Source organism: Myotis nattereri, assembly GCF_964212035.1.
Source record: "Myotis nattereri genome assembly, chromosome: 17".
Classification (NCBI taxonomy): domain Eukaryota; kingdom Metazoa; phylum Chordata; class Mammalia; order Chiroptera; family Vespertilionidae; genus Myotis; species Myotis nattereri.
In genome coordinates, this window is record NC_138092.1 from 51,615,539 (window position 1) to 51,640,027 (window position 24,489).

At 50.1% G+C, this 24,489-nt stretch overlaps 1 protein-coding gene across 1 annotated transcript in view; it reads right to left on the reverse strand.

The window, feature by feature from the left end:
* Positions 1-24,489, reverse strand: part of CNGB3 (cyclic nucleotide gated channel subunit beta 3) — a gene marked incomplete at both ends in the record, with an annotated part of 113,793 nt that overhangs the window by 30,324 nt on the left and 58,980 nt on the right. The window contains 6 exons of the mRNA XM_081111518.1: positions 154-313; positions 5,151-5,292; positions 11,093-11,215; positions 11,904-11,968; positions 17,630-17,716; positions 20,324-20,374. Coding sequence (XP_080967644.1) covers positions 154-313; positions 5,151-5,292; positions 11,093-11,215; positions 11,904-11,968; positions 17,630-17,716; positions 20,324-20,374 — 628 coding nt within the window. The remainder of the gene's footprint in view (positions 1-153; positions 314-5,150; positions 5,293-11,092; positions 11,216-11,903; positions 11,969-17,629; positions 17,717-20,323; positions 20,375-24,489) is intronic.

Genomic DNA, 24,489 nt, shown 5'->3' on the forward strand with positions numbered 1-24,489 from the left:
GTGCCCGCTTACCCAGCATCCTCCGAGAGTGCCCGCTTACCCAGCATCCTTCGAGAGTGCCCGCTTACCCAGCATCCTCTCAGAGTGCCTCGCTTACCCAGCATCCTCCAAGAGTGCCCGCTTACCCAGCATCCTCTCAGAGTGCCCGCTTACCCAGCATCCTCTGCGCGTCCCACGTGTACTCATACCAGGCCCGGACGCGGGCCTGCACTCGCCGGGGGATGGCGTAGGAGTGCATGTAGGTGACGGTGCGATCCAGACTGGCCCGGAAGTTGTTCTGCGCGGCCGTGGCGGCTCGGATGACATCATGCATCTGGAAGCAGAGCCCGGTCAGCCGGCCCGCACCCCGTCCCTGGCAACTGGACTTCTAACCCGATTCTGGTCCGGTTCCCAGCGCTGACATCAAACACTGGGCAGGTCCTCACCCGAACGAACAGTGCGCTGTCTTTTCTCCCGCGGGTGGCGGGGCCCAGCCGCGTGAAGGGCGTGGCCGCACCAGTTCTCTGCGCGTGCGCACTGCCGCCAGGAGGCGGGTGGTTTGAAACCATCCCCCGTGCGCGCCAGGAGTGCAAGCCCTGCCGGCTCCCCGGGCGGCCTGGCTGGTCTGTTTGGGGGTCTCCGTGAACCCCCTCTTCGATTTCCCGCCGGTCGGGGCTCCAGGCCCCTGGGCCCGCAGCCTTGGCTTTCCTGGGCGGCCCCACCCTGCTCCAGGCGCCGGGCAGACGGTGCACGTGCAGACCCCGGCGCAGCACCAGGCGCTGCCAGCCTCAGTGCGGGACGGTGGGCTCCCCGAGACCCCGCAGGTGAAAGCTGACCTTCGGTCTCAGCACAGACAGTGCAGCTGGACTCACACAGAGGGAAGCCAGCGGCGGAAACTGGCCTTGATGGGAGGCTTAGCAGGGGCGGCGGAAGAGGGGGCCCACTTCCACCCGCACTGACCGGCTCAGTCCTCCTCGCAGCTGAGCCTTTTCTGCTCAAGGAGAAATGGCTCCTCCCTGGGGTTGGCTCAAAGGGCTGTTCCTGGGACGCCTTCCTCACGTGCCGTTTCAGAATCATAGGCTCGCCCTGGCTGGTGTGGCTCAGTGGGTAGAGCATCGGCCTGAGGACTGAAGGGTCCCAGGTTCGATTCCAGTCAAGGGCACATGCGGGAGTTGCGGGCTCGGTCCCCAGCAGGGGGCGTGCAGGAGGCAGCCGATCAATGATTCCCTCTCATCACTGATGTTTCTATCTCTCTCTCCCTCTCCCTTCCTCTTTGACATCAATAAAAATATATTAAAAAAAATAATTCTTAGGCCCTGGTACTTGTCAGCTATGAGCGGCTGTGCAGGGGTCAACTGGACACCTGCGCCTCAGCCTGACTTACTCCCGGGATCTCTTCCCAACGCTCCGCAGCGGCTTCCTTCCCTCACTCCTTTCTCCAAGCTGCTCTTGACAAATGGTGACCATGACCGAGCCCTCGGAGGCTGGGTGGGAAATTTAATAGGGTTTTAAATTGGGAACCAAGTTCCATTAAAAGCATTATCGAGCCGTGTTGAAGGCCCAGCACTGGCAGCGACAGGAATCTGAGTGGCTCATGCGCTGGGTTTGTTGGTGCAGGAGTTGAGGTTGACGGGAATCCATCCTGTGCTCCCGGTGAGGGGGGGTGTGAGGCGTGAGCCGGAGTGTGGGTCTCTGGGGTTGAAGGGTAGAGGCCTGCAGTAAACCATGGCATGTCTTGGTTATAGGTGGGTTGTGAACGAGCCATTCTTCTGTCCGGCCCTCCTAGGTGTGTGTCCAGCTCTCATCACCTTTGCTCACGCTGAGAGTTCAAGGCACAGCCTCCACCTCCTGCCTCAGTCTTGCCCTGGGGCTCTGGTTCTGCATTTCCAGCAGCGAGGCATTCCTCCCAGTTCCTGTTGGAATCTCAGTCAACAGAAAGGCAGGTGGGGTGGGGTGTATGCACTGCTTCTCAAACCGCCAGTGCACAGGAACCACCCGAAGGTCTTCTTACAGTAAAGACGTCCGCTCCTTGGGTCTTGGCCTGTGTCCAGCCTGAATCTGACTTTCCCAGGAGACTCTGCTGCTGGTTGAGGACACATCTGAGTAGCAAGAATACTGACCTGGAGCCAGACCGTGTTGAATAGTGTAAACATTGCCTTGGACATGGAGAGTGCCAAGCACATGCTGGATTCTGCTGTTAGTACCAATAGTACATTAGATGGCTGCAGCTTATGACTGCATACATTACACATGTGAATCTGAATTGTACTTCTCTCGAAACCTACCTGCGACTTCCAATCATCGTTAATGCAACCTCCCAGCCACGAAGGTTCTCCTTCATACGCACAGCTGGTAACTGCTTGGTGCTCATCTTCTCAAACCCAAATGCTTTCCACAGCCTCCCTCCTCTGTTACCAGGCTCAGGCTGGAGTTGCCCTATTCCCGTGTAACTGCATTGACCATGCTTTTTATTTTCTGTATTTTGGTGCTTTGATATATGGGGACCACCCCTTCCAGAGTTAGCTAATTCTTGGAGTTGGCAAAAAACTATCCGGGGTGTGCACCTTCCAGATGCAGACTGACCAGCGTGAGCCTTCCTTCCTGGGCACTCACAGCCCCTTCACTCTTTGCCTGCCTTCCTCACCCCAGGGCGGGGCCAGACTATTCGAGGCAGCTCCCACTCCTCAGAGCCACAACATCACCTGACTCCTAACCCCACTTACCTGCTCCCACCCTGGCCCTGCCTCCTGCGGCCATCTGTGTGACCCGTCCTCTTGGATCTGTTTGTAAAACGATGTTTTGATGCCAATTGCATCCTGGTCTGTTGGCCTCACCTTACCTAAATAATAATAAAACCTACAGTTCAAAAAGTACCACCCCTTCAATTTAATACTATATTTTGGTTAACCTTTCTTTCTTTTTTTTTTTTTTTGGTAATTCAATTCTTTATTAAGAAAATTTGATTCTTTTGTTACAACTTTTTAGATTTGTGTTTGCAAACATTTAACATGGGGGTGGGGAGGGGAAACCAAGAACAACCCACACCACCCTTTACCTTCCCCAGTTTCTGGCAGAAGCAGGACCTAGAATAAGGCTCCAGACACGGGTTTTCACTTGAACCTTGCCTGGCTCGCACTCCGGGCCCCGAAATGCCTTCATAACCTGGGAACCGGGCTCTGGGTAGCGTTGGAGGAGCTCTGGGTCGCCGCCTCCTAGACTGTGTTGGGGAACAGCTGGGTCGCCTTCTCTTGAACAGTGTCGGGGGATCACTGGGTCGCCGTCTCGCGCACAGCGCCGGGGGAGGCCTGGACTGCAGCCACGGCAGCGGAGAATTCCGCGGCTCGGCCTGCTGGGCAGCGTTCTTCTACGAGCCTTGTACCCAGAGTTGGCGGTGATAGCGAGCCACGTTCATGATCATCTTGGACACATGCTTTTGGTAAGGAGGCCGACCCAATAGCAAGATCTCAGCCTCGCCTTCAGGGTCCCGCTGATGCATGCGAAGCAGGGTCTGTGACACACACTGGACGTGCGGAATGTGCTCTCCACCAGCCGAAGGTCTCCCACCAGCCTCGCCTCGAGGTGACCTGCCTGCGGGCTCTTGAGGTTCTCCGTGTGCAACCAGGAGGGCTGCTTCGCGGTCACCCTGCACCGGAGTGGCGCCCTCCCCGCTGCTCTGGTTGCACGAGTGTGGGAAAGCGCTTGCTGTGGCGGGCCACGCGGAGATGCTGCTGTGGATGCAAGTGGCCTGGCTACGGCCTGGCTAGTCTTCCTTGAATCTCTTCTTTGTTCAAAATCCTCCCCTGGCCGACTTCCCATTGCTTTTAGGACTCAGTCCGTATCTTTGCCTGAACATTCAGAGCCCTAAACCAGCTCATCCCTACACACACCTCTAACCTTAGTCACAGGTGTCCCTCCATCCTCCTGGTACCTGCTCTAGTTCCCCAGCACAGCCTGTGCGCATCCTGCCCATCCGATGGACGAAACCACCCACCTGGAAGTACTGGCTCTTACCTGCTTTCTAAGATGTTTCAACGAATTCTCCTCCAAGGAACCTCCTGGGAAGCACCCCCTTTCTGAGCGAATACAGAGTTTTCCAACTTCCCTCTGGTCTTAAGGAGGGCAAGTCCTTGCCACACATGGAGGTAGGACTGAGTGACTATGGGTGGTCAGCTTCAGGTGTTACAGAGAATAGTGCTTATTGCTAAGTTTTGTTACACCACGGGTTTTATTCACACCACGGTGAGTGAGGTGAGCGGGAATACCACTCTGTGATTTTCTTTGACTCTCCCCAGCACACAGATCTCAACATGGCTTTTTACTCTCAAATGTGCAGTGTGAAGTACCTTCTGAGAGGTGTAACTTCTGCAGATGCTCTGCTGTTGAGCTTTTTGTTCCTTGTGAATCTGGGAATCCGTGAAGATATTGGGCTCTGTTTCTTGCAAATGACAACCACCTCGCAATAGTTACTTATGCATCTGCTTTGCTTTCCTTCGAGACTGTGGCTCCTTGAGAACAAAGACAGGAGCTGCCACAATGAACACTGATGAACTGATGGCTTCTTAATTAAGTTAATTTGGGCGGCATTTGCTGACCTCCCCATTATATGACCTCTGAAGTGGATTTTAGCCACCCCCCCCCTTTAAAAAAATATGTACTTTTATTGATTTGAGAGAGAAAGGGAGAGGGAAAGAGAGAGAGAAGCATCAATGATGAGAGAGAATCATCAATTGACTGCCTCCTGCATGCCTTCTGCTGGGGATCTAGCCCGCAATCCGGGCATATGCCCTGACCTGGAATCCAACTGTGACCTCCTGGTTTATAGATCAACCCTCAACACCAACCCACACTGGCCAGGCTAGCCTGGGTCAATGGCAATACTTGATGTTTAAGTAAAAGGTTTTGGGGGAGCTCAGGTAAAAGTAGGAAGTTACTTTGGAAACGTGCCTTTCTCTGTGAGTCTAACCCAACGCTCTGTGCACACAGGTCCCCAGTAGACTTGACGCTTTAAAAACAGAAAGGCCCATCCCATCCTCCTCTGATTCACGAACGTAGATGAGGGTTAGTTTGAAAAGAGCACCACACAGATTCCGATTTTTCCTGCGAAGTTGACAGAGGTGCACACGCTTTCCCAGTGACAGCATCATGTACCTGGTTTTCTCATCTTGACTGACCTGACCAATCAAGCTGGAGACCACGAAAACTCCCAGGAAAAAGTTCAGCAGCTGAAACACAATTTCGAATAAAGTTTGTGGTTCTGGAAGACCCCCGATGGTAATCAAACTTCGGACTGCCCAGTAATAGCATCTCAGATACCTGAGAAAAGAGAAAATACACATTTTGCTTTCTACTCTAACATTAAAATATCACTGTGCTTGGGAACATAGATCACCACCACATTATAACACACATCCTCTTGATCAAGATTTCTTTCCACGGCAGCATTGGGAAGTACCACATGTTCTAATGTCAACTTCTTCTTCTTTTTATTTTAAACTAGTGCCCTGGTGCATGGATTTGTGCACATTGAAAGGAAATTAATTAGAAGGTGGCTAACAGGGTGGGACTGGGCGAGATGGGTTGGACATGCCCTGGAGCCAACCTCCTGCAGTCCCTCCCTGGCTGGCTGGCTGCACCTGGGGCAGCCGTGTGGCTCGAAGGGTGTCTGCAGAGTGAGCGGGTCCCTCCAGCAGGTGGGGTCCCTCGGCCTGGCTTGCAGGGATCAGGCCAAAACCAGCTCTCCGACATCCCTCAAGGGGTCCCAGATTGCGAGAGGGCAGTTCTCAGGTGACACACCCTGGAATCGGACTCCCTTCTCTCTGGTTTCGGGGTGCATCACCTGAAAACCGCCACTGCCAAGCCATCACAGCTCGGCAGCTCCTGTGTTGAACGTCTGTCCCCTGGTGGTCAGTGCACATCATAGCTACTGGTTGGACAATTGGATGGTTGCTTAGCCTTTTATATATAGAGATATTTTGCTCTGGCCAGTTTTGCTCAGTGGCTGGAGTGTCGGCCCATGAAACAAAGGGTCTTGGGTTAGATTCTTGACCAAGGGCATGTACTTCAGTTGCAGGTTCCATCCCTGGAACCTGTGGGAAGCAACTAATCGATGTTTGTGTGTCTCTCTCTTTCTCTCACTCTCTCCCCCTCCCTCCCTTGTACTCTCTCAAAAAATCAATGGGAAAATATCCTCGGGTGAGGATTAACAGAGACATTTTTAAAAAGTTGTTAGAGAGAGAGAGAGAGAGAGAGAGAGAGAGAGAGACATAGATCAGCTGCCTCCTGCAATGACCCCTTCCAGGGATCTAGCCTGAAACCTGGGCAAGTGCCCTGAGCAGGAATTGAACCAGTGACCTTTCAGTGCACAAAGGACACCCAACCAACTGAGCCACCCAGCTGGGGCTAATGTCACCTATTGATGTACGTTGTGAAATGATGCAACAAACCCAAGGAGGGTGTCTACTAAGTGGTTCCTCTTATCTCTTGCTGCAAAACAAATCACTCCAAAATGTGATGCTATAAACCAACAACTTCTCGTTAGGCTCATACTCTGTGGCTCAGGCACTCATGCCAGGCCCAGCAGAGACGGGTCCTCTGTGCCCGTGAGGAGTGTGTGTGTGTGGGGGGGCGCAGGGTGCTGGAGAGAGCTGGAAAGACTTGACTGAGGCCAGGTGCCTGGATCCTGTGCCTTGCTTGGTCCTCTGCTCTGTCTGCTTGGAGCGCTGGGAGGTACTAGCAGACACAGACTGGTCTCCGCCCTGGCTCCCGGTTCAGGGCTCCTGACACCTGTGATTTCCTGGGCGACAGGGGTGTTTCTTTGTCCTAAGGAGGTGACTCTGGGTGGGCTCCTGGGTGAGGCTGGTCACTGGAAGGACCACGCCATGATTAGAAGCTTGGAATGTTCTTTTAAAAATTTTTTTGAAGGCTTTAAATTTCATTTCATTTTTATTGATTGATTTTTAGAGAGAGAAAGGGGAAGGGAGGGAGAGAAAGATTCATTTGTTGTTCCCTTGATTCATACATTCATTGGTTGATTCTTGTATGTGCCCTGACTGGAGATTGAGCCTGCACCTTTGGCGTATGGGGACGATACTCTAACTAACTGAGCTACCTGGCCAGGGTGAAGCTTGGAATTTTCACCAGATCTAAAAAGAAATGACTCATTTTGAAATTCAATACCTTTTGAAGTACATGAGTTGTGGGTTTTTTGTTTGTTTGTTTTTGTAACTTGGTAGATATAGGAAGAGAAAGGCAATGAGTTGTTGGTAGGTTGGGAACCACTCTGCCAAGGGGGTGAAGATGCCATCACTGCAATTTCCCCCAACAGCTTCCTGGGCTTAGTACTCTCACAGTGAGCTTGGATGTTAGAGAGAACCAGCCTGAAGAAGTATGGGATGAATTTCATGGGTTCCTTTTAACTTTCAAATTTATCATTTCCTGTTACCTGCACCTATGTGTCTTTTCAAATTAAGGAACTTTATTTTTAAATATTTCTTGTTGAAAGTGTTACATATGTCCCCTCTCCCCCCATTGACCTCTTCTAGCCCGCCCCGCCCCCACCCCAGGCCCCCATCACCCTCTGGTCTGTGTCCTCTGAAGCCAATACTGCCCAGCAGTGGGGAGGGCCGGCTCCCCTCCCTGTGTGACCCTCTCCAACAGGTGTTGGGACTCCCGTGCCCTCCTCCATCACCCGGTGCCAGCAGGGACAAGCATGTGAATTACTCTCTCGTTTTCTTGTTTTCCATGTTAAACACCACTCCCCTGTGCAGCTCAGGCGCTGGCTTACACTATTGTGTGTGTATGAATAGTCTGTGTGCTAATTGGAGGTTTTCTGCCCTGATGCCCTGAGATTTGAGGATTCTTTTCTGTCATGTCTTATATCCAGACATGCACAACCAAAGTTAAGATTTGTAACTTAATTAGGTGGTATCTTACAGATTTTCTAGGATTAGCGTAGTGACCCAGCGCTTCCACCTCCCTCTGCTCATGGAACTCTGCAGCCTGGAGGTCTGATTGCATCTGAAGGGGCTGCGTGTCTGGGTGATGGCTGGTCTTCCTAGGCTTTGGCCAGGGTCTGAGCTGAAGTATCTGGGGGACTCCGGGGAGATGCCCTCATGGGCCTGGGCCTGCGTCTCCTATGGGAGACAGGGCTGTTACCCTCGGCTTCCCCACCCCGGGCGGGCGGCAGCCCTTCCTCATGTCCTCCGCATGGTCCCCAGGGCAGCCTGGCGCTCCCCTTTCCTGTGAAGACCCGTGTGCTAGGCATTGGGGCTTGGGGTGCGCTGAGAGCTTTGGGCATATTGGGGAATTGATGTCAGAAGAGAAATAAATATATGTATTCACGGGAACCAGGGAACCTTACCTGGTCATGCTTTCCCTTGGCTAAGCCCTGTCCTTGCCCCTGAGCTTTCTAAGGCAGGATGCCCTCTCACCAAATGGAAGGGACTTCTTGTCTCCTCTTGAAGTGCATAGTGTCAGTCTGGTGAGGGTTCACGGGGCAGCAGTAAACTTGGTTCTATTTTAAATGTGCTCAGCGCCGACTTAGGTCACAGTCTGCCGCCTGGTCCTCGCAAGGGCAAAGTTTACCAGCCCAGTGGCCTCGGGAGCACCTTCCATTTAGGGGTCATCACACACCACATAGGCTTGCAAGGCCGGAGTGCACGAAGCCACAGAAGGAGCAGCCGTGCCCCTGAGGGCCCCAGGCAGATTGTCCTGGAATATGTGAGCATGCCACTGCTAGAGGCCTTTCTCCGGAGGACGGCAACCGTGCCCTGGCTGGCCCCTGGATGCGAAGCTTTGGTTCTGAGAGTCTCCTGGCTACACAGCAGTGTTGGCGCCTGGGGGGAAAGGCAGTGCTTGCCTTCAGGGAGGTGGCCGGAGGGAACCGCTGCTGGGAAGTGTGCGACCTGCTTCCTGGCTGGGGAGGGCTCCCTTTTGTAATTCTGTGAGGGAGTAAGAGGAGCAGGTGGTTTCTAATTATTCCGTGCAAGGTTCCACTTACAGCCACTGAATCCAGCCTGTCAGCTACGTTCTCACGTTTTCTGTCCTCACTAACTGTTCTTGTTTCAGACCAGTGGTTCTCAACCTTGGCTGCACATTAGGATCACCTGGGAATCTTTTTAAAATCCTGATTCCTGGGCCTCATCCTCCAGAAATTGTTTCTTTGTTGCTAATGTTGTGGCCCCACTCCATAACAAAGAAACAGAATTTCCGGAGGATGAGGCCCAGAAATCAGGATTTTAAAAAGATTCCCAGGTGATTGTAATGTGCAGCCAAGGTTGAGAACCACTGTTTCAGACCAATCAACAGTCATGTGCAGCTGTCCACACTTTGATGGTGTTTTTGCTGATTTCTCTTCCTTGTATTCAGTTTTGCTATATGAGTTTCTCTGATTTATTATAAGGATTTTATTAAGTGCATACCATTTAGAATTGGGATATATTAATGGGGAATTGAAACTTTTAGTGTTATATGGTGACATTCTTTTTCCTAAAATTATTTTTGTTTTAAAGCTTATTGGACTGATATTGACAATCTCTTTGGTTGGTGAATTTGGCCCATTGTTTTCTGACAGAGTCTGTTTTTTAGTTTTCTGACCCTATTGTCCCTTGTCCGGAGGAAGACGCTGTCCTTGTTTCTGCTCCCGGTGGCGAGCGGCCTCAGCACACACAGCTGTTTGGTAGACTTTGCGATCCTTCTTACAATTTTGCAATAATGGAAAGCAGTTGTGATCACAAATTATCTAGAAATGTAACAAGTAATCACAAACAACAAACATTACAAGTAATGGAGCTTGTTGAGTTTTAGAGATGGGCCCTGTGGGCATGCGGCTTGCACCACTGCTGGGATCAGAAGTCCGATGTTAGCGCACTTTTGCCCAGCAGAAGGAGTTCCGGTGCAGCTCTGTACCAGCTGGCTGATTCAGGCTCCGGCATGAATTATACACTCACTTTTAGGCAATAGTTACTAGAGTTGGTACCTTACTCAGTTTCCTATATAAATTAGTTATTTATAATAAACTAAATACCTACTTAAGTTAATTCACATGCTAAAGGGAATTACTTATAGATCTGGCTGTAAACTTTCATGGGATATTCTGGGTGTTTGTGTGCCTGTGTGTTTGTGTGTCTGTGTGTGTATGTAGGTGTGCTTTCCTAATAAGTGGGCCTCTGACTTTAAAGTTTTAAAATCAGTTTGGGTTAAAAGTTCAAAATTGTTGCTCTAATCCCTTACAAGCGTCCTACTCTCTGTAGGTGGCGTGTGAGTGGTGAGGTGTCTCCCTTTGTTTGCGGTATCTGTCACTGCCTTCCTCCCGAGGGCCGCGTGGGCTGCCCAACAGAGCCGCGCTGGGGCTGCTCTTTCCGGCGAGGACGTTGCCTCTAATGTCGTTTCACTGGTGCAGAAAGCGAGTGGAGGGGACTGAGCCGGGCCCTGTGTCTGCCCCCAGGGAGTCTCACGGTGAGTACCCTGGTGCCATCACTGAGTCCCGACTGCTCCCTGACACGTCAGGTGACCTCTTTCTCCTGGGGTCCTGCCTGTCGAATCATCAAGTTGAACAGAGTCCTTGTGACTCTCTGAGTGTTTGAGTGAGTGGTCATTGCTGACCCATAACCCATAAAACCCTTCGGGGGTCAACTAATGAGCCCTCCCCTGCCCCGCAAACAACTGGCACAGCTCACTCCTAAAGATCCACCCTGAATGACTCAGCATTACCTGGCCCTCAGCTGTCTGAGGCAGAGGCTTCCCAACTTGTTTGGCCATGATGCAGAGTAAGAAATGCACTTCCTGGGTCAGCACAGGATGCGCACGCACATGTGCACATATGCACGCACACGTGTGTGCACATGGACACATGCATGCATACACATATACTTACACACACACAGGCACACACATATGCACCCCTACTAGATATGACAGACTGATACTTCCTATTCTGTCCTCCTCTACTTGACCTTCTTTCATGGAAAATATCCCATTAAAGCGTTTTCACTGCCCACTGATTGTGACTTATAGTTGTGACTTACAGTTTCAAAAACACTGGCTTTACAAGACTCTTACACTGAAACAGAAAGTTAAGAAGGCAGTAAAAGTTTCCTTCAAAATGAAAACTCACATGTTTCCTTCACCATTGTACACCCATCTGGTGGTTCCGAAGCCTTGGTGGTCGGAAGCCCAGTAGTAGATGCAGGCATTCACGTGCAGAGCAAACAGCAAGCAGCCCGCCGTCCGAGCGACCCTGTGGAGGACAGCAGAGCAGGGACACAGGCTGTTCCGAGCGCAGCCTGGCTAGCGGTTCCTTCTTCTGACCATTGCTGCCTAGTCTCCTTGCTCCAAATCTGGGCGTTAACTCCTAGGCGGCAGTGTGACAGGATGGAGCCAGGCACGTTCTCTGACTGTGGTGTCCTGACGAGCACTGACAGAGTAAAAACCTCCCTCTCTTTCTGCAGATGCTATGGATCTGCTCCCTAAAGATGTGCCCCAGGGTCACCTAGAGTCCCATGAAATAGCCAAGCTTTAACCTCGGGAAAGCTTGCCGGCTTCCTGCTATGATTATGTGGCTGGAGGTCTCCATGCACCGGAGCATCAGCAGAGCAAATAGACGAAACTTGGCTGAGAATGAGTTGTCTGAGGGAGACGGGAAGTCAGCCTGTGACTGAGCAGTTATCTGTACCTGTTCTGGAAGCCGGGAATTTGGCCTACTTTTTTAGTTCTAGTTGACAAAAACAGTTATCTGACTCTGGTGTGAATTACACCCTCACTTTTAGGCAGTATGATTTCATACTCTCATATCACTTCAGAGTATATTCAAGTCATACGCCCTGTCCATGATCAATTCCGCCATACCTGTAGATATACGCCCTGTCCATGACTGACTCCACCCTACCTGTGGATATACGCCCTGTCCATGGTTGACCCCATCTTACCTGTAGATATACGCTCTGTTCATAATTGATTCCAGGTGATGATTAAACTCAAAGAATGACCTGTACTATATAGGAAACAAGCAGAGGAAATCCCAAAGTGTGTTAGTCTTAATGACACCCATTTAAATAAAACTATATGACACACATTTTTTTGTCATTCAAAATAATTCCATCTACATATATTTAAAAAAAACAAAAAAAAACTAGCATTTGTTCAGTGGATTTTCCTCTAGGGTCACTTAGCATAGTGCCTAACCAACTTCCACAGCTCTTGGTTTATTGGACTTCCACCCTCTAGTTAGTCTTGTTCCTAATGCTAATGAAAATCAAGCTTAAAAGCATTTTTCCTGTTTCTTTATAAAGGACAGAGTAGAACTCTATTTTACAAGAATTAAAATCACACTCCCCTAGAACAGTGGTCAGCAAACTCATTAGTCAACAGAGCCAAATATCAACAGTACAAGGATTGGAATTTCTTTTGAAAGCTAAATTTTTTAAACTTAAACTATATAGGTAGGTACAATGTTATTAACTTAATTAGGGTATTCCTAAGCTGGCCTTTGCTAAAAACGTCCTCAATCTGATTGAGGTACGTTCACTGAGGTAGACCCCTTCCAACTCTCCCATCCACACTCGTCTTGTATACTTGTTTCATCTATCTCCTTTCGTTCATCCTCTCTATATGTCCAAACCATCTCAACATACTTTTCTCCATCCTCGACACTACATCTTCTTTCACTCTGCAACGTTCCCTAAAATTAACTTAATAAACTTAAAGTTTTAAGTCTTAGTTAAACTATGGGTACGTTGAATAAAACTTGATATCATACTTAATAACGATATTATTTATTGATAAAATTAAATCCCTTATAATTTACCTTACAATATCCATAAAATTAAATCATGACAATGACTGACAAACACTAATGTGAACAATGGCCTTGCATCTCCTTGGAAAGTTTGGGTAAGTCAGGCTTGTATGTTGTTGTTTTTAATTTTAGGCATGATTCCAGGTTCTCATCAATAAGACGACTTCTCAATTTACTCTTGATAAGGTTCATGCTTGAAAATGACTGTTCGCATAAATATGTAGACCCGAATAAGGAAAGAACAGCAAACGCTAGTTTTTCAGTTGATTATATGAGTCAGGAATACTATTCCAGGTGTTAAAAATCTACATATCTTCCTTCTCCAGGTCTTTCAAAGCAGACCACTTGTGCTGTGAACTAAGTTCACATTTGATTTTCTCCACTATTTCTATATCAGCACAAAGACGTTCAAATTTCGAGCTCCACAGTTCTTTGTTTTTTAAATCCAGCAATTGCATTTCAAAGTTGCCAATGTCAATATTAAAGGGAGAAAAATTTAATTCTGTTACAGTAGCACTGAGAGGTTTTTTAGCAAAGGCTAACATCGCTTTGCTGTTTCTGAATTCCTGAAACCTGTTGAGAAAAGCTTCCCTCATATTTAAAATACCGCACGTGGTATTTTGAGGAAGAGCCACACTCAAGGGGCCAAAGAGCCGCATGTGGCTCGAGAGCCGAGGTTTGCCGACCACTGCCCTAGAACATCAGTGAAAGAGGAAGAGGATACACATTGAAATCATAAATAGATGCTGATCCTGAGGCTCAGGGCTAGCACTGCTCCTAAACAAGTTCCATTAAATGTGTTTAATTTCAACAAAATTTCAAGTCCAATAAATATTAGCATCAGTTAGCAATTCATGACATTATTTAAAGAGTGAGTTTACACACGTCAAATCCATACAGAGTGGCTATTTCCCTTGAGGTTCTTTCCTGCTTCCATCTATTTCTACTTCAACGCACTCGCCCTACATGCACTCCTCGTCCACCTCCTCCTTTACTACCCGAGGCAGAGGAATGCAGGAGTCAGACTTCGCCTCTGCCCTTTGCTAACCGTGTGACCTTGGAAAAGTCACTTAACATTTCTGTGCCTCAGTTTCCTCATCTGTAAAATGGGACAATAAAAGAACATGTCTCTTGAAGGGGTTGTGTGCATATCCAGTTAATATATTTAATTATTTACTTTGCTGAGAATCACAGGATCCTATACCTAGGAGGGACTATTAGGGGTTATTTAGTTTGAAGATTATTTAGTTCAAAATTTCATCCAATGTATATCTGACTATAGTAGAATTAAAAAACAGACATAATAGTAATGACTCTTTAACTAGAAATATACACAAATGGTTTGTTTTATCAGAATTGCTGAGTAGGAAAAATCCCTCAAACATTCAGATTAAGATAATTTCAATTGGTGGTAAATTGTTATGGTGCTCTTAACAGAAGTTTGCACAAAGACGTGGTTTAAAAGTTAGTTTAAGTGATCACTGAAGTGAAAATTTATATTCTTAGTGTTTCTCAACTGGAGACAGATAAACAATATTTTTCCCAGAGAACTGTGCATCAGAATGACTCACTTATATGTGAAATGACTGGAGCATGGGGCTACAGAAAAAAGACCAGTGCTGACTTTCAGAATGTCCTACATTAAAAAAGCTTTTGAATACGGACGGATTTTGGATCCCTTAGGGACACAGGGATGGGTGGGAAGCGCTGGCACTTTACACACTTTATTGCACTGCCAGCCGAACTCCCAAACACGTGGCCTGCGTGTCTGAACATTGGTCACCTCTGAACAGGAGCTTCCTGATACTCTCACCTGAGAAGGGAAAGGGATGGCCTGCCCGCCTGGTGCTGGGCGTGAGGCATCGGCCCCTCTCCACTGGAGAGACCATGGGCCTGGAGGTGGAGTCTGGTCCGGAAGCCTGAGAGGAGCCCAGGTCCCCCGCTCAGCACAGCACTGGGGACAGACTGTTCCACCCGGTAGTTCTCATTTCCTCGCCGCTACAACGAAGCCATTTGGAAGAACCAGCAGGTAATGAATATCCAGGTTAACGAAGCAGAGCCCCAAGTATCTGCTCCCGCATCTGCCACGGCTGCTGTGTGCTGGCACCAGCATCCGCGCAAGCCCCACCGAGGTCTACACACCCTCTGGCCTTCCTCTTAAGAGGCTGTCTTTGGAAATAGCTATTCTTGCTATGGCTAATGATTTACACCAAATTCCAGACCCTGACTCTCCCCATATTTGTGTTAGTTACCCTATGAAGCTAAGAGTTATAAAATATTTATGTCTTAGAATCTTTAGAACAGGTAATGCACTTACACACTCAAACAGTAGCAAGTACATTCCTTCGTGAATCCATCCCCATTCCCCCGCCTCCCACCCCGCCTGTTAACATTTTCACTAGATTTTTCTGTAGCCTTCCACTGTTTCCATGTACTCAGAAAAACAGCATATTTTCACTTTTTGTTTTACAGAACTTAGTATTGTTATATACACTGTTCTGTAACTAGCTTGTTTTTCACTCAGCAATTTATCTTGGCGGTCTTTTCATACCAGTTCATGGAAAACTTCCTCTTTATTTATTTACTAGAGGAAATAGTAAATAGCACTCAGGGGGGGAGGGGAGTCCCTCAGTCCAGCCTGTGCCCTCTCTCAGTCTGGGACCCCTCAGGAGATAACGACCTGCTGGCTTAGGCCTGCTCCCAGGTGGCAGAGGGCAGGCCCAATCCCTAGGTGCAGCCACTGGTCGGGCTCAGAGCAGGGCTGATTGGGGAGTTGGGGCACCGCCCCCTGTCATGCACAGAGCAGGGTGGATTGGGAGGTTGTGATGCCACCCTCAGTCATGCTCAGGGTAGGGCCGATTAGGGGGTTGGGGCACTGCCCCCTGTCACACTCAAGGCAGGGTCGATGGGGATGTTGTGGCGCCACGCCCTGTCACCCACAGAGCAGGGCCAATTAAGGGGTTGGGGCGCTGCCCCCTGTCACGCACAGAGCAGGGCCCATCAGGGGTTTGGGGCTCCGTACCTGTCACACACAGAGCAGGGCCCATCAGGGGGTTGGGGAGCTCCCTCCTGTCACTCACAGAGCAGGGCGGATCAGGGGTTGGAGCGCCGCCCTCTATCACCCACAGAGCAGGGGGTTGGGCGCTGCCACTGTCACACTCAGGGCAGGGCTGATGGGGAGGTTATGGCTCTACCCCATCACACACAGAACAGGGCCAGTGGGGGGGGGGTTTGGGGTGCCGCACCCTGTCACACACAGAGCAGGGCTGATCAGGGGGTTGGGGCGCCTTCCCCTGTCACGAACAGAGCAGGGCGGATAGGGAGGTTGTGGCCCCGCCCCCAGTAACACACAGAGCCGCAGGGCGATCAGGGGCCTGGGGCGCCACCCCCTGTCACACACAGAGCAGGGCCCGTGGGGGGAGGGGTTGGGGCGCTGCCCCCTGTCACACACAGAGCTGCAGGGCGATCAGGGGGTTGGGGAGCTCCCCCCTATCAGGCACAGAGCAGGGCGGATAGGGAGGTTGTGGTCCCGCCCCCTGTCACACACAGCCGCAGGGTGATCACCGGGTTTCTGCGCTGCCCCCTGTCACGCTGATCCCAGTGCCAGGAGGCCTCGTGGCTCCACTGATCCCGGTGCTGGGAGGCATATTACCCTTTTACTATATAGGATAGAGGCCTGGTGCATGGGTTGGGGCCGGCTGGTTTTCCCTGAAGGGTGTCCTGGATCAGGGTGGGGTGCCTGGCCAGCCTGGATGAGGGGATTATGGCTGTTTGCAGCTGGTCACACACCCTTCAGGGTGGGGGTCCCCACTGGGGTACCTGGCCAGCCTGGGTGAGGGGCTGATGGCTGTTTACAGGTTGGCGGGTTACTGAAGCTCCCAACTGCTCCTTTTTTTCTTTCTTTTTTTTATTCTGGGTCAGCTTTAGCTCTGGCTCCAGCTCTGAGGCCTCTGCTGCTGAAAGCAGGTATCTGGTTTGTTTGGGTTCTATAATCGAAACACTGTAACAACTCCAGCTCTGAGATCCCGGTGGGCTGAAAGCAGGTTTCTGGGGTTTTGTTTAGCTTCTATATTTGTAACAATGTTTCAAACTGCAAGCTCAGAGGCTGGCAAGGCAGGCGGGGAACGTTGGATTCCTCCTTTACTGAAGCAAGCAAGCCTCATTTTAGCTTCAAGCTGCCTGGCTGCCGGCTGCCATCTTGGCTGGCAGTTAATTTGCATATCTCCCTGATTAGCCAATGGGAAGGGTAGTGGTTGTACACTAATTAACATGTTTCTCTTTTATTAGATAGGATTTTTGCATTACAAAGTGTGTTCTATTATATAGATATACCACAATTTATTTAACTAGTTCCCCGTTAATGGACATTTGAGCTGTCCCAGTGTTATGTAAATAATTTTGTATGGGGAAGTATGTCTGCATTTTTCTGGGATTACAGAATTTTGGGTGAGTACAAGAGCTGGGAGGTTTGTCTGATTGGACGCTCTCCTTTCACAGCAAGTACTCCAGGCATTCAGCGACTGTCTAAGCAAAAAGCACGAATGGAAAAGAATAAAATTATGAGACTCATTTGTAACTATAGTTGTGTGTAGAAGACCAAAGCATTCCTGTTCCGGTTATAAAACACCTGCTATGAGATACAGAATGAAAACAGCAAGAGCAGCTCCCAGCAGTGGATGCAATGATGTTTTTCCTTCACTGAGTTTTTAAAATTCATAGCAGTGATGAGGACAGAAAAACGGAGGACAGTTTGGGTAAAAGAAGAACATTGTACTTTTAGGATCTTTAAATCACTTCAAGATTCCCAAAATTAACACCAGACAACTACAAGTAAGAACATCAATAGAGATAGCTCACCTTCAATATCCTGTTTATCCTGAATATTGGATTAAAGCCAAAGAAGAGGCCGAACACATCCAATGGGATCACTGACGCCACATCCAGCTGTTGGGAGAACACGGGTCGGTTATGTCGTGTCCACGTGCTTTTTGGACGTGGGTTATATCCACGTGTGTAGAAGCTGACAGCCACCATCACCGTTCTGTGTGCTTAACACAAAACTGCCTGCAGTTAAACACGTGGTGCCGCTGGAAGCAACAGCCCATGGAGACAAGGTGGCTATGCTGCAGCCCACGCAGGTGCTCCATTACCCTGCCCTCTGAGCCTGCCCTGGGGCCGCACCCTCTGAGCTCGCAGGAAGCCTGCCCCCGCGCAGGTCTTGCGGAGGTGGCGTGGTTACTGATGCCGGACTACACTTTACCAGCTTTAAACACGGGGCTCCGGGACTGAAAAGCAAGTCTGTTCCTGATTTTACTTGAAGGCCGTGCACACTCCCTGCACTGACATCTTTCTGTTCCAGCCAGTGGTGCGGTGCTCACGCCGATGACGGTGCGGCCCAGGCGGCCGCCTCCGCTTCCTGCCTGTCTACCTGGGACCACACGGGCCCGGGAGCTGAGCGCCGGGCTGTGCGGAGCAGGAGGAGGAATCGGGCGGTTTCCAGGCACCGGCGTGGCGGCGGGAGAGGGCGTTGCAGTGCGGGTCACCGGACACGTGCAGCTTGGGTCTGTCCTGTGTTTGTATGGCCTGGCCTCCCACCCTGGCAATGCTGAATGACAGCATCATTCTTGAGGGCCTGCCTGATCGCACGATGACACACTTCTCTACGTAAGAGAACCATTCGCTTTCATTAGTTTTTACGTGACACTGAAAAGTGGGTACATTAAAACAGTTATTTAAGACAATTAAGGGCAGGGAAAAGCGTCCTGTGGGGCCACCGTATGGAAGGGGAGGCGCTGAGCTGGGCCAGCATTTCAGGGCGGCTGTGCTCCCCAAGAGCAGAGGCACTTCCGGTTCGCGTGGACCCGACGGGCTATTAGAAAGCAGTTACTGACAGTTCTGGTTTGCAAAGGCATCGTATCATCAAACCCTGGGCTTTACCGGCAGAGGCTGAGCCTCAGGACCAGCTGCGGGTGAAGGAGCAGCTGCTAACATCTCCCCAGTGAGAAAGGCGGCCCTGCCCCAGCTGCTGTGCCTTCTGGTTCAGATCATATGAATCTTTTTTAAAAAATATGCTTTTACTGATTTCAGAGAGGAAGGGAAAGGAGGAGAGAGAAACATCAATGATGAGAGAGAATCATTGATCACTTGCCCCCTGTATGCCCCACACTGTGGATGGAGCCCACAACCCAGCCATGTGCCCTGACCAGGAATCAAACCCTGACTTCCTGGTCCATAGGTCAATGCTCACCACTGAACCACACTAGCCGGGCCATAATCATCTTTTTGTTTTGTTTTTTAACCTGTAAAAATCCGATCTGTCTGCATGAAGCTCTTTTACTCGCTCTCCACCTGCCCACCTGACTTCTCTCAGCAGCTGGGCCCTAGTCCTGGTCGATGTTGACATGTGTGGGGAGTCGTGTGATGACTCACTTCTCGATGATGTGAACTGAGTGGTATTGACCAGCACTGTGAGCTGTGCACAGCACCTGCAAAGCCCGGGTGACCAGGCTGAGATGCTTGTCTGTCCTAAGAAGCTACCAGGCCGCGAGTGCAGCCACCAAGCACACAGGTGCCTCTACTCCGTGCCCAGTGAGCAGGGAGGGCTCAGGGCAGGCGAAAGCAGGAGCAACCACAACTAAAGAAACACAACAATTTATCGTTATCAACCCAATTAAATACAAGTCAATTTCCCCTCATCACAGTCACGACAGTGATGAGTGTGGAGTGAGCTTGGGGCACTTAGAGAGGGGACGGTCCTCTTGGTAGAGTGCAGCCACGTGGAGCAGCTTTTTAACGAGTGTGTCTGAGCGGGCGGCCTTGTTTACAAAGAAAATGAGCTGGAGATAAAAACACATGGAAAGGTGTTTTAATCACCATACATCACCACGTGGGACAATTTGGCACCCAAACCCAGATTTGTACTCCTTTTCAAACAAAATTTGAGGCCACTAAAGTGCTGTCCTTGAAATGGGAGGTTGGAGTTCACTCCTCCAGATTGGGTGACATTGGGTGACCCCCAAATCCCCGCCTGTGTGTCACAGTGAGGGGGAACGGATGGGAGGTAACCAGCGCTTGGCTGTACATGATTGCGGGGGAAAAACAAGATTATGCTGCCATTGGAGGAAAGGCAGAGGCCATGCCGTGTCACTTAAGTACTCGCCTCTCTTCTATTTCTTATTTTCACACAGAACAAGAAAGAAAGAGGAGCAGAAGTAGCTGTGTGGGCTCTTACGTCATCATGGCACACGAATGAGACCAGCGTTCAGTGCCGCAGAACAGAGCTCAGCCACACGCCCTTGCTGTGGTCGAACTCAGAGAGTCCGTGTGGCCCTAACCTTCTGTTCTGTGGATAAAGACGCACATGTGGAGCAACACATCTGCACCCTGGGGAGCCACCGCGGTCGCCCCTGTCGGATAAACCTCACCTGTGCAAACTGTTCCCAAGGCTACAGTTGTGAAAGAAGCAGGTTTTCGGGTAGAAATGTATGGCGGGACTTCAAAGTAAAATGGCAGTGGGTTGCTTGAATAATTTTGAGGTTGTAAGTCACCTACCTGAAATTTTGTAGAACTCCTGTAGTGCCTTGCTAGCTCATGGGGATCCATCTGAAATATATTTATATTTCACATTAATTTTACCCATTTTAATAAACGATTTTCTCACTTTAAAAATGCTGTTTCTTCAGTTTCTAATGCAATGTCTAACACATAGTGGATGCTCTCAGTAAATGTGTGGCAAGTGATAAAGGAGTAGGATAGCGTTTGTTAACATTCAGACCTAAAGGAACTAAGGCTAACATTGAACTTGGATCCTCACATTTAGTTAAGGCAGGAAGGACTTGTCTATGTGCTAGTAATTATCGGGCAAAGCATGATGACTGGGACACACGGAAGTGGCCTCTTCTACCATGGACCGCCGGGCTGGCCCCGCTCAGGGCCTGCACTGCTGCCGAGGACGTTCAAGTCACTCCCATCCCCTGCCCTCCCCCTTTGGCTAGAATTACCCATGTACACATCCTAATGTTACAGACATACATCCGAAAATATATAAGACATGCTTGTTTAATGATTTTTACTGTGTAAAACGGCTCACTGAGCCACAGGTCGGCATCCACAGAGGCTACGCTGAACCCTGGGCCAAGCTTAGGACCAACCCGTCAGCACCTTCGAAGCTTAAGCGGGGGCAGACAGATTCACTGCCAGTGCTAAGGAACTGAGGTACATTACCCTCCCACCCCCGGGAGAATGGGTGTAGCCCAGCCGTGGGCAAACTACGGCCCGCAGGCCGGATCCGCCCGTTTGAAATGAATAAAACTATTGAAAAAAAAGACCGCACCCTTTTATGTAATGATGTTTACTTTGAATTTATATTAGTTCACACAAACACTCCACCCATGCTTTTGTTCCGGCCCTCCGGTCCAGTTTAAGAACCCATTGTGGCCCTCGAGTCAAAAAGTTTGCCCACCCCTGGTCTAGCCCATTCGTGCCTTTCCTCTCAGGGTGTCTGTGCTCCTGTCATAGAAAAGTGTAAATGAGCCTGCAACTTGGTACATTGAATGGAAATACCATCTAGTGATTCTAAGTCGCTCTCCTCTGGAGCCCTAAGTGTGGCTTCGTTAGTTTTATGAGGATCAGCTCACCGGTTACAACAGGCACTTATTTTTAAAACGTTGCCGTTTAATTCTCTCTCTTCCCAGCCTCAGCAGTCTGCAGCACACTTCCCCAGGGAGGCTTACTTTGGGAAGGGTATGCTACTGCGTCTAAACTCTTTTTGAATGTGCCCAGGTACTATTATAGCTACTTATTATTTGCCTCTTCTCACAAACAATCCGTAAAAATGCCATAGTTTCACATTGAACAGATAGATGTGTTTCAAAAATAAGAATGCCATCTGCAACAACTTCAGTGCAGATGGAACGATGATTCAAGGAAAGAAAGTCCTGGAACCAAGGCTGCCATCCACTGACCTCTCCACCATCTTTCCCGCACACCCTGCGGTCCCAGGAGGGGGCTGGGCACTGCTGCTCTCAAAGACCTCTCATCAGGAAAGAGCGAGAGCGAGATGCACAGCCAGGAGACAAGAGGGAGCAGCAAGTGTGCGGATGTCCTCCATCTGATCTGTCAGCAACTTAATGTGCATCTTCTAGACGCCAGGCCCCGGCACAGGTGCACACGCCGTCTCCTCTGACCTTCACAGGGATTTGTGAGTGGAGTCCTATTATTCCCATTTTATGGATGAAAGGATGGTGTTCAATGAAAGGGTACATTTATTTTCTTCAAGTAACACAGTAAGTTTCAGAGATGCAGCTTGACTTGTTTGCTTCTATTTCATCACAGTTAGCCTAGCTGTTACTTAACAAAGAAGTAAGGGAAGTCTGAGTAACGTCCTTAGTGCACTGAGCAGGGAGTGGTTGCTTTGCTCCCTGGTGGGTCAGTTTATAAGCAGCGGCTCAGAGGCGGTGTCTCCCGCAGGCCTGCCGGACGCTGTCACCGGAGGCACTGAGTGTGTCCCTGGTCTATGCAAAGTACTGCAGGCATGAGAGTTCCTAGCCACCATCCCACTGTGACTTCCGCCCCACCACTGCTGTCCATAATGGAAAGGAGGGAGGAGCGTTTGCTGGTTCCTCATTAGCATGCTGCTCTCTCATTAGCATGCTGCTGTCTATTAGGCAGCACCACTGTTGATGATACTCTACAGGATGGAAAACCTGTGCGTTCCCCCCGCCCCCCCCCCGCCCCCCCAGCTCCCTCTACTGGGACCTTCAGCACCTCAAGCTGTTTTTTTGCTATTGTTCTGTTTCCTCTCAAGGCCCCAGGGAATTAATATTTCCATCCCCCAGCCCTGGAATGCCTGGCAATTGTGGGCGTTTGATAAACATTTGCTGCATGCATGAATGAATGAGTGAAGGAATGAATGAATGAGTGGATGAGAGAATGATCTGCCTGTCCACCAAAGGTAGTAAGACCCTCAGGTCGGGTGCTCAACTCACACGCATCTCTCTTTCCAAAGTGTAATCAAGTCTCAAAGGCGAAAACGACCTACCCTAAATTAAAGAAACCATTACATGTCTTTCAAACAAACAAGGCAATTCATCTCTGCTCTACATTTGCAGTTGGTGATAATGTATTTTACATAGAGCCTACTGAGTGTGTTTTCATTGGTTATTTTTCCTGGTTTTAACAGTCCATTGTGTGCAAAGGCCTCCTAGAAAATGGAAAATAAATGTCTCTCCTTACTGATTCTGTCATTTTCATTTGTCAAACATTGATTTTCTCCCCCTTGTGCATCTAATGGAGGTTGAAATGAGCTCGTGTGTGCTGTTTACTTCCCATTTGTCCACCAGCATCATCGTTCATCACGCGGCCGAGCCTGGGCAGGCGCGGGCGAGCGCTGAGGCCTGACTTCCGCAGGAGTGGTGCTGTGAATACGTTTTTGCTACAGCGTCAGCTCTGGCCTTTAGAATTCCTTTCTAGGAGAGATTTCAAGTATAGGAGGCATTCTACAGCAAATAACATTTTAAAAATCACCAAAATCAGTCCTTCCAGCTTTCTGGTAATTTAAGATCGCCTGTAGACTCAAAAGAGAATATTGAGGAGACTAAGAAACCTACTCTTCTCCCCAAAATACAAAAGAGCTCAGTGCCACTCCCTGGTCCTTCTGCTCTCCCTGCTGTGAGGGTGGGAGTCTGCTCAGGGCGGGGTGGGTGGGGGCGGGGCGGAGGCAAGGACGGCGCGGTGGCATTGATTGGAAAGGAAGCTGGGGAAGGCGAGGGGCAGAGGCTGTGGATGGGGTCTGTGCTCATGGGAATGTCTTCTATCTGCCTTAGCTGCCTGGGCGTGCAGTCCCTCAGCAGTCCCGGAGACCATTGCCCTAAGAGCAGGCAGCTGGTTGCTGAGTAGGCTCCGCAGTTCTGGTGAGAAATCTGCAAAGTGGAGCGTGAACATTAGACAGGCCCGGAGATGTCATATTAATTAAAAGCAGCACCACCCAGGCGTGCGTTCCTGCTGGTGCTCTGCATGGCCCGCAGGGTGGCGTCCTCCTTGGGGTCTGGCTCTCGCGCAGACCTTGATGCTGTGGTTCTCTCCCGACAGCACCAGCAATGGCGCATCTCACATCGGAGGCCTCGCGCTGTGCTATCGGTCAGGCCCCTCCATCAGGGGTTTTGGGCACTGGAAGGATGGTGGTGTGGCTGAGAAACCAGGATTTTCAATGTCATTTCATCTTAAGGAGAATTTACATTTGAATGGACACATGGCTCGTGGCCAGTGCACTGGACAGTGTGGGAGTCCTCTCTGACCGGAGGGCCAGGGTCCCTCCTTCCCTTTCCAGTCAGGTTGTCCGCAGCGGCCAGGCCACTGGCACCTGGACCCGGCGTGCGGCTGCAGGCCGAGCGCTGGGTGCGCCAGCGATGCGCAGCCGCGTGTCTCCGCAAAGCTCACAGCTGCGGGCTCCCGGGGCGAGCAGCGCTGGGTGAAGTACCTGCCTGATTTCATTTTATTTTTCTGCCTGATTTTACAGTGCTGAGGGGAGTGGCAGGCTGTAACGGGGCAGAAGACAGCTGCCTGCCTCGCACCACTTGAGGCTCCAGCACCCGAGTGTCACTCACCCCCTTTGCACGGGGCTGGGTGTTTTGCATCATTTGGGTGAAGCCGTGCGGACGGTTTTGACCTTTCAGACCAGCGTCACCTTTGTACCCTCGCGTCCCACTCCACGCGGAGGA